The 8737-nt window shown below is 30.0% G+C and overlaps 1 protein-coding gene across 1 annotated transcript; it reads right to left on the bottom strand.

Annotated features, from left to right (window-relative positions):
* Positions 1-1423: 1423 nt before the first annotated feature.
* Positions 1424-8175, bottom strand: LOC108987452 (probable aldo-keto reductase 1). Its single transcript, XM_035693509.1, has 6 exons — positions 8029-8175; positions 4914-5081; positions 4611-4814; positions 3932-4104; positions 3615-3711; positions 1424-1594 (listed from the first exon to the last, which is right to left on the bottom strand). The coding sequence occupies exons 1-6, from the start codon at positions 8095-8097 to the stop codon at positions 1550-1552; spliced, it is 756 nt and encodes a 251-aa protein (XP_035549402.1). The 5' UTR covers positions 8098-8175; the 3' UTR covers positions 1424-1549.
* Positions 8176-8737: the final 562 nt, after the last annotated feature.

Genomic DNA, 8737 nt, shown 5'->3' with positions numbered 1-8737 from the left:
AACAAATCTTCAACACTATTATGTAGCCAAATTACGCCTCTTCAATCCCTAGGTGTCTAGTCTTTTGGCCCAATCTTTCACTAAATGAAAAGGAAGGGCGTATAGGACATGTCCCGCCATCGGTCGTGATTGCTCACCTACAAATTGTTGAATGGGCGGCACAATGTGCCTGTGACCTTTCCGATGTTTAAGTCAGTAATAAGAAGTAATAATTCAAGAATACATAAAATCAGAAAAGACGAAGGTTATTTGTTGCTCATATATATAGGTATGGAGAATATAGGATGAGTACCATAATTGATTAACCTTGTACTATGCTCAGCCATTATAAGAGTTATCCATAATGTATCGGAACCATCTTAATCACACGTGGTCTATATCCATAACGTGAGATTTATCCCCTCCTAATAGGTCGGCGGCTAGGTGTTCGTCCAGTCGCACAACTCCTTTGAGACCTTTATGGGTAATGGGCCTTGGGTCCCCGATTCGGGCTAGACCAATATTAACTCCTCTAGTTAACCTGTTAATTCCTCTCGCTTACAAATTCATAATGAAGGTAGATCACTCCGCTAGTGACAAGCTATGGGCTACCTCGCTGGCCCATTTAGCATTTTACTCGTTATTTCCACTTATCGAAAGGTGGGGATTTTAAACTTGGGGGAACGTGTGTACGTTACTTAATAACTGTCACCACGTTCCTCAATCACTTCGCTTAGTCAGGTAATGATGATTTATATTTATTACATTCAACCCTTTCTTATTCTTCGTCTTCTTCTCGATTTCTTACTTTTTCCTTTATGTTCTTGAAACCCCTTATCTAGACTTCTTTCCCTGCGATCCCAATCTTCCCTGTGGCCCCAATCTTTTGCATTTCCCTCTGCTTCTTTGTTACCCTCATGGCCCAACGAAATACATCCCGAACCCCTGCTGTCTTGGAATCTTCTTTTGCCAAAGACGTTCCATATTTCGAAGGTTTCGAGTGGCGCTCCACCCTCACTGCCAGAGACTTGTCGAATCTACTCAACACAATATAAATAATATATTTTATCTAAATGAAATAGCTTGTGAACTAATTCAAACTCGCTTAAATATTAAATGATATGTTTGAGAACATAAATTCTAATTATTGAATAAAATTGGGAAGAGATCACTCTTGAACATGTGATCTCGTTTCTTAAAGAAAAAAACATAAATTCTAATTTGATGAAAAGCTCGAGCCCAACTCATTTCAAGCAAAAATTAAACAAATAAGGCTCGACCATCAAACTCAACTCGTTTACACTCCTAGACGCAAGCGATAAGACAAGTATATGATAGATTTCTTCTATTTCCCTCCATATTTTGGAATATACAAAAACTGCAAATCAAGTCATTTATTAGGGATCTCAATAAACAATACTTCCTGATAGACAGCTCTAATTCTTTGGAGGAGTGTTAGCAAACTTCCATTGAAAATGATCCATGTTTTGATAGCTTCTACTGCCAGCCACTTCTTCGATGGGTACAGCATCAGATATCTCTTTCAGGTCTTCTTCTCTAAGTCTCATTTTCAAAGAGCCAATGTTGCTATCCAAGTTCTTGATCTTAGTTGTCCCTATATATAAAACATCAAGGGAATTAAATTAACAGTGAGCAAATGCAGATGAAAGCTGTCTCAACTTGTTTTGACATTTTTTTCAAGGTGAATAAATAATAAGCAAGCATTAATATCAAAGTTCATGGAGAAATTGCATTATATATAAAATGAGTCTGGATTCTAGATCATCTAAATTCTTGAGAACATGAAGATATAGTATTCTTTCTTGATGAAAAGAAAAATAGGATATCACACACAAGCAGAAGTTAGAATGTTTCAACTGATTATTTCTTGAAAGATAGACCCCCAAGGAAAATGCAATCAAATTCATTAAGAAAGAAGGTCTAGATCGAGAGGAGACAAACTGATGCCTTGGATTTGAATGGGCCAAAAACTGAAAGTTAAAAAAAGAATTGAAGACTTGGATCTCAAAATAAAAAACGAGGCAAAACAAAATATGTGTGCATCTGTCCTAATTTAATTTTCCTAAGCTAAATATACTCGCCTGGACACTAGGAGTATTTTGGCCCCATTTGGATACAAACAGTTTCAACTCATATCATCATTACAACTTTTTCAAATTTTTATACAAAATATAATAAACAATTCAACTTTTTCAAATCCCAAAACAATAATAATAATATTAAAAAATAATATTCTAACAATATTTTCTTCAATTTTCAACTTTTATCGAAAACCATCTCATCCCATCTCACTATCCAACTTTTTCTTCAATTTTATGAATAGTAGTGACATTGTCTGAATTAAGATATTTTATTGGATTTTGGAAAAGAAGAGAGAAAAAGTTAGCAAATGAGAGAGAAATGGTTTAGTACTATTTTTGGTAAATGATAGAGAAATTGTTTAATATTATTTTTTATTTGAAGTTTGAAAAAATTGTATTCACTTTTGTGTTTTGTTTTGAAACTTGTAAAAATTGTAATAATTAGATAATGATTAGATAAAAAAGTTGCAAATTTAAAATTGAAAAGTGTTTTGTGTTTGAGAATGAAATATCTAAGAATACTTGAGAACAGTCGTGTTGCCAAACGGACCATTTAGGCACATGGATCGAATTACGTCCAACAGTTTTCCTTGGTTTCAATCTAAGTTGATGTCCTCTATGAAATGCAGTTATCTTATTACATATGTTGCAGGTAGATTAAAAGGGAAGCAGCACTACACATTTGGAAAGGGCATAGTATTTTAGCATAAGCAAATTTTAGACTTTACTTTATCGAACTTTTACTCAATTTACAATGTGTGTCTAAAACTAATAATTACATCAAGGTGGACCCTTGAACTTTCAAAACTTTCCAATCCCCCCTTTCATCTACCAGCAGCTTTAAATCTAATAGAAATTCACTGCACGTGCTGCTCATGTGTATAACATTCACTATAAAGATATAATTTTTATCTACTTTATTATCATTGACTATATAAAATATAAAATAATATATACTATCAATTAATAATAAATTATAAATCATTAAATAATTTTTTTATTAATTTATATATGGTTAATGAATATCAAATAATTTCATTAATGTGTACATAGATTATTCATACTTACTTTCAACTTAGGTATAAAATAATTTTATATATGGTTAAAAATTAATGATTTATTATTAATTGATAACATATATTATTTTATATTTTATATGGTCAATGATAATAAATAAAATAAAAATTACATATTTACAGTGAATTTCTGTTAGATTTGACACTGCTGGTAGACGAAATAGAGGATTGAGAAGTTTTGAAAGTTCGAGGATCCACTTTAATGCAATTATTAGTTTCAGAAGCATATTATAAATTGAGTGAAAGTTCAAGAGAGTAAAGTGTAATTAACCCTACAAAAAACGAATAGGTAGAATCTCTCGGGACAAACTATCAGTAACTTAAGCATTTTCCATATTTTTTTAAACAGTGAAGCACAGCTGAGAGAAGAATTTATATCATAGTTGCCTAAAGAAGTATTCATACGGTTTATTGGAGACCTATATATGGGTTGGGAAATTATGGGGGAAACATATACCAAGGAGCTATTTGTGGCCAGACTTTCCACGACTCCTTTGCCAGCAAAAAAACCACGACCTAGAGGACTAAATGGAACTATTCCAATTCCAAGTTCCCTGCATGCACAAAAGAATCAAGAGGAGAATGCTCATACTTTTGGATAGATGATTAAATACACAGAAATAAAAGAACAACTAAGCACCTCAAACTTCAAATTTTCATAAGAACTTCTTGCATTTCAGACTCCTTGTGATGGAGATTTTGGACACAATTTATTTCCAGACATTGCATCTGCAACTAGTTTTCATTAATACTTTGGCTCAAAATTGAACAAACCTGCAAAGTGGTATTATCTCTCCCTCAATATCACGAGTCCAGATAGACCACTCCATTTGCACAGCTGTGATGGGATGTATGGCATGTGCTCTCCTTATTGTGTCTGGGCTGGCTTCAGATAGACCAATATACTTGACTTTTCCCTCTTGTACCAGTTTCTCAAGTTCACCTATCTACAAAACAATAATATCTATCTAATCAGTTTTCCGACCTACCTAAAGTCAGGATTAGAATTCAGAACATTTACTCTGATATCATGTAAAATCAATACTTGTCCTAAAAGTTTAAATTGATGGGAATAGGTGGATTTAGGCGCTGTTTGGATAGTGAAAGTGTTTCTTATCTCCTGTCATTTCATTATTACAATTTTCTCAAATTTTCAAACAAAATTTAATAAACAATTCAAATTAATATTAAAAAATAATATTCTAACGATATTTTATTTAACTTTCAACTTTTATCTCAACTCATCTCATCTAAACTCACTATCCAAACAACACCTTAATCATTTATATTTTATCTTAACAGATCCCACCATCACCACAATGAAATACTGAACTTTCTTAAAACCTTTATCATTTCAAACTGCAAAAAAAAATAATAATAATAAATAAATCAAAAGATTACCAATTGCAGGCATTTAGCTGGCTAGCTGAAAGAGAAAAGAGAAAGCACTTACAGTTTCTTCTATGGGTGTTTTAGTGTCCACCCGATGCTGATAATACAGATCAATGTATTCCACATCAAGACGCTTCAAGCTAGCCTCACAGCATGAGCGAACATACTCGGGGGTACCGTTCACTATCATATGAGGAAAGTTCAATACTTGGACCCCAAATTTGGTGGCTATTTGAATTTTCTCTCTTGGCAACTGCTTCAAGGCCTGAAAGATGTATCCTTTTAAGTTTGCAAACAGCCATAACATATGGAAAATTATGCATGTTTATATTTACAAGTGGAGGTTCAAATTTGCAATGTGCACCTTCCCAAGCATAATTTTGTTAGTATGGGGCCCATAGATGTCAGATGTATCAAAGAAAGTGATTCCCTTATTGAAAGCATGCTGTATTACAGAGATTCCATCGTCATCAGATAGAGGAGAATTGTAGAATCCGCTCAGGGTCAGACATCCAAATCCCAACTTTGAGACCTAGGAAGAGGAAAGGAAGATTAGAATCTGAAAGAAATGAACAAGGTAAAGTTAACAGAAAGAAGGGAACTGGAGTGAAAACACAGCACAAAACAATGTATTTTTTTGAGAAAAGTATGGTTTAAAACCTTGGGACCTATGCATCTTGAACATTAGGCTTTCATGGTTACAACTTATTTCATGGTTACAATCAGTGGGTTCTCACAAAGATCATTTTTATAGAATGTCACCACTTGTTTAAAAAATTTAAAGTAATAAAAAGAGATAAATTTAATTATTTGTATTATTTTCTTAACATGAAATTATCATCAGTTACTAAAATCATATCTTTTCTTTGAGGTTGATCCAATTTAAAACCACCTAAAGAAGCCATTACCTGCTCATTCTATGAGTATGAACACAGAATGGCCTTCCTTAGAGATGATGGAACTCCTGCTGCAGCCTGCAGTAGGAAGTTCTTGAAGGGCTATTGAATTTAGAAGACATCATGATTGCAATCACATCCCATGAACGGATTATTTTAGCGTCTCTCTAGAAACTTATTCTGAATTGGACCTAGAACTATAAAGAATACAAGTCAATGTGGAGGACACGCTCTCCGCATCGATAGCTTGGAAGGATTTGGTGGGGTTTGTACGAAATGAGATGATTTTAGATAAAAGTTGAATAAAATATTATTAGAATATTTCTTTTAATATTATTATTATTTTAAAATTTAAGAAATTAGAATTGTTTATTATATTTTATATAAGAATTTGTGAAAATTGTAATAATGAAATAAGATGAGATGAGATATGTTGAGATGATTTTTGTATCCAAATTATTTGGCAAGAGATTTAGGGCATGTTTAGGTAATGAGATTTGACAAGTGTGAATAGTTTGAATTAAGATATTTTATTAGATTTTTAATAAGAAGAAAAAAAAATATTATAAAGTAAAAAAGAAAAAATTGTTTGAATATAAATTTTGAATATTATTTTTATTTTGAAATTTGAAAAATTTGTATTATTTTTCGTGTTTTGTTTGAGAGTTTAAAAAAGTTGTAATGATTAGGTAATAATTAAATGAAAATTTTGAATATTTAAAATTGAAAATGTTTTGTATTTGAGTGATATTTGAGAAAAGAATTATGAGAAATTTTAATATGAGAAGAGAACATCTCACTTCTCAAATATGACCTTAATTTTAAACTTTTCTTACTAATTAAGGCTACGTTTAGATGTACATGTGATCTCAGATAATATGTGAATAATAGTGAAAAGATAGTAAATAATTTATGAATAGTAGTGAACTATTTATAAATAATAATAAATAATAATAAAATAATATTAGACTACTTCACTCACCAAACAGATATTGTTGTCTCGGTGGTGTGGAGCTTATATGGTGCACTCTTCAGTGGATAGTCACTACATAACTTTAGAGTCTTAGAGCATCCACATCCGGTTGAGCATAACATCTCATTCCCTAAATTTTAAATTTGTTTTTTTAACTTTTTAACCCTTCTCCATCCGACTGACTAATTTAGGGGAAAAGTTGTAGGTTTTGAACAGTGGCTTTCTAAATATGGAGGGTTACTGTTTATTTCTAAATCATTTTTTTTTTATAAATATTCCATTCTAATCAATAAAAGAAATTCTTTTTCTAATCATCTACATTTTCTCTTATGCTCATATTTCTTATAGCTGAAATTTGAAAAAAATGTCACCTTTGAGATGATCCATTTTTTTTTTTTTTAAATTGACCATTTGTGAAAATATGATTTATTTTTAAAATATTATTGTTATGAAAGCATTTTGAAAATATTATCATTTAGAGAGACAAGTAGTTTTAAAAAAATCATTAGAGAAAAAAAATCGAAAAAATGGGTACAACAAATAATTAAATAATTTACGTAAAAAAAATAAAAAAATTTCTTCTGCTATTTCTCAAAAGATAAAAAAAAAATGAGTAGTTAAAAATATACAAAGAAATGAGTAGAAAAAAATAATAAAGAAATAATAGAGAAATATTATTTTAATAGAATAGAACAAAAAATAAGGAGTGAGATGTAAAAGGTTTTAGAAAGATGAATAGGAATAAATTTAAAAAAGATGATTTTTAACTAAAATTAAAAAAAAAAAATACTTATCCAAATGCGAATGTTAGTCCTCACAATCTTTTATAAAGTAATGTTATATACCACACTATTATTTTATTTTTATCTCATTATATAAGATATGCTATATTTATCCTCATTAAATGATAAAAAATAATCTAATAAAAAATTATTTAATAATAATAAATATATAATATCTTATATGGTACAATGAAAATGAAATGATGATGTGGATCGTCAATTTTCCTCTTATAAATAATACCGTACAATCTACTAGAACTTAATATTTACAAAAATAACACCACAAAGCTCCAAATCACTGAAACTGATCCTTTCTCCCCCACACATTTGTACATCTCAAGGGAATCGATCGAATTGCGTCTATCTTGTTCTTGACACATATAATATAGGTTTCGTTTGGTTATACAGATGAGATGAGATAAAAGTTAAAAGTTGAATAAATAATTATTAGAATATAATTTTTTTCAAAAATTCTATTTATTATTCCCTTACACCACACACCACACTTTTTCTAATTTTTTATTTTTTTTCTTATCAAATATGTGGTATATGAATGATAAATAGAAGAATTCAATTAGTTTAAGAAAAATAAAACTAAAAAAGATTAAAAATACAAAATACAATAAAATACAAAAAGTATGATGTATGGGATGATGAGTAGCAAAACTCAATTTTTTAATATATATTCTAATAATAAAAAATATTATTATTTTTTCATGTTTATATGAGATGAGATAATTTAGGTACGGTTTGGATAGTGAGTTTAGGAAGTTTCTTGTAAAGATTGAAATGTTTATTGAAGGAATGGAATTCATTAGAGTTACGTACCTCAAAGCCTTGATTGCCCAGTTTCACCCTTGGAATTACGACTTGGTTTCCTTCCTCATGATCTTCCATCTTTCAGATTAGTGTTTCTTCTCAGTAAAAGGATGGGAGGGAGCAGCTGAAAAGAGAGAGAATGGATTGTTGACAGAGCGTGAACTGCTGTAAAGAAAGAACGAGATAAGAAGGAAGGAGAATGAACTCCAAAAGAGAAAGGAAGATAGATTACCAATTGATTACACTATTATTTGCTATTTGTTGGTATTATTTAAGTACTTTTTTTCGAATCATGTAACTCGATCAACGTAATCAATTTTGGTATGGTGTGACTTTTAATTATCTGACTTCAAGGGTGGACGTTGTCAAACTTTGACTACTGATATAAGTAAAAAGAATAATGCTAGAACTCTCGCTGGGGCCGGGCTCTTGTATTTTTTATGTGTTTTTTTTATTTTTTTTTTATTTTTTGTTTTATATAGATTTTTTTAATAATTTTAAATATTTTAAAAAAATAAAAAATTTATTAAATTATTAAAAAATACTTTCTTAATCACGAAGTAAAATATTAAAATATTTTTTAATATTTTTTATTTTACTTCGTGATTAATGAAGTATTTTTAAATAATTTTTTTTACTTTCTGGTTTAGAAAGTATTTTTTAATGATGTTTAAATTTATTTTATTTTTTAAAAATATTAAAAAGTATTAAAAACATC

Source organism: Juglans regia, chromosome 8 (assembly GCF_001411555.2).
Source record: "Juglans regia cultivar Chandler chromosome 8, Walnut 2.0, whole genome shotgun sequence".
NCBI lineage: Eukaryota > Viridiplantae > Streptophyta > Magnoliopsida > Fagales > Juglandaceae > Juglans > Juglans regia.
This window is presented reverse-complemented; position numbering and strand designations above follow the sequence as displayed.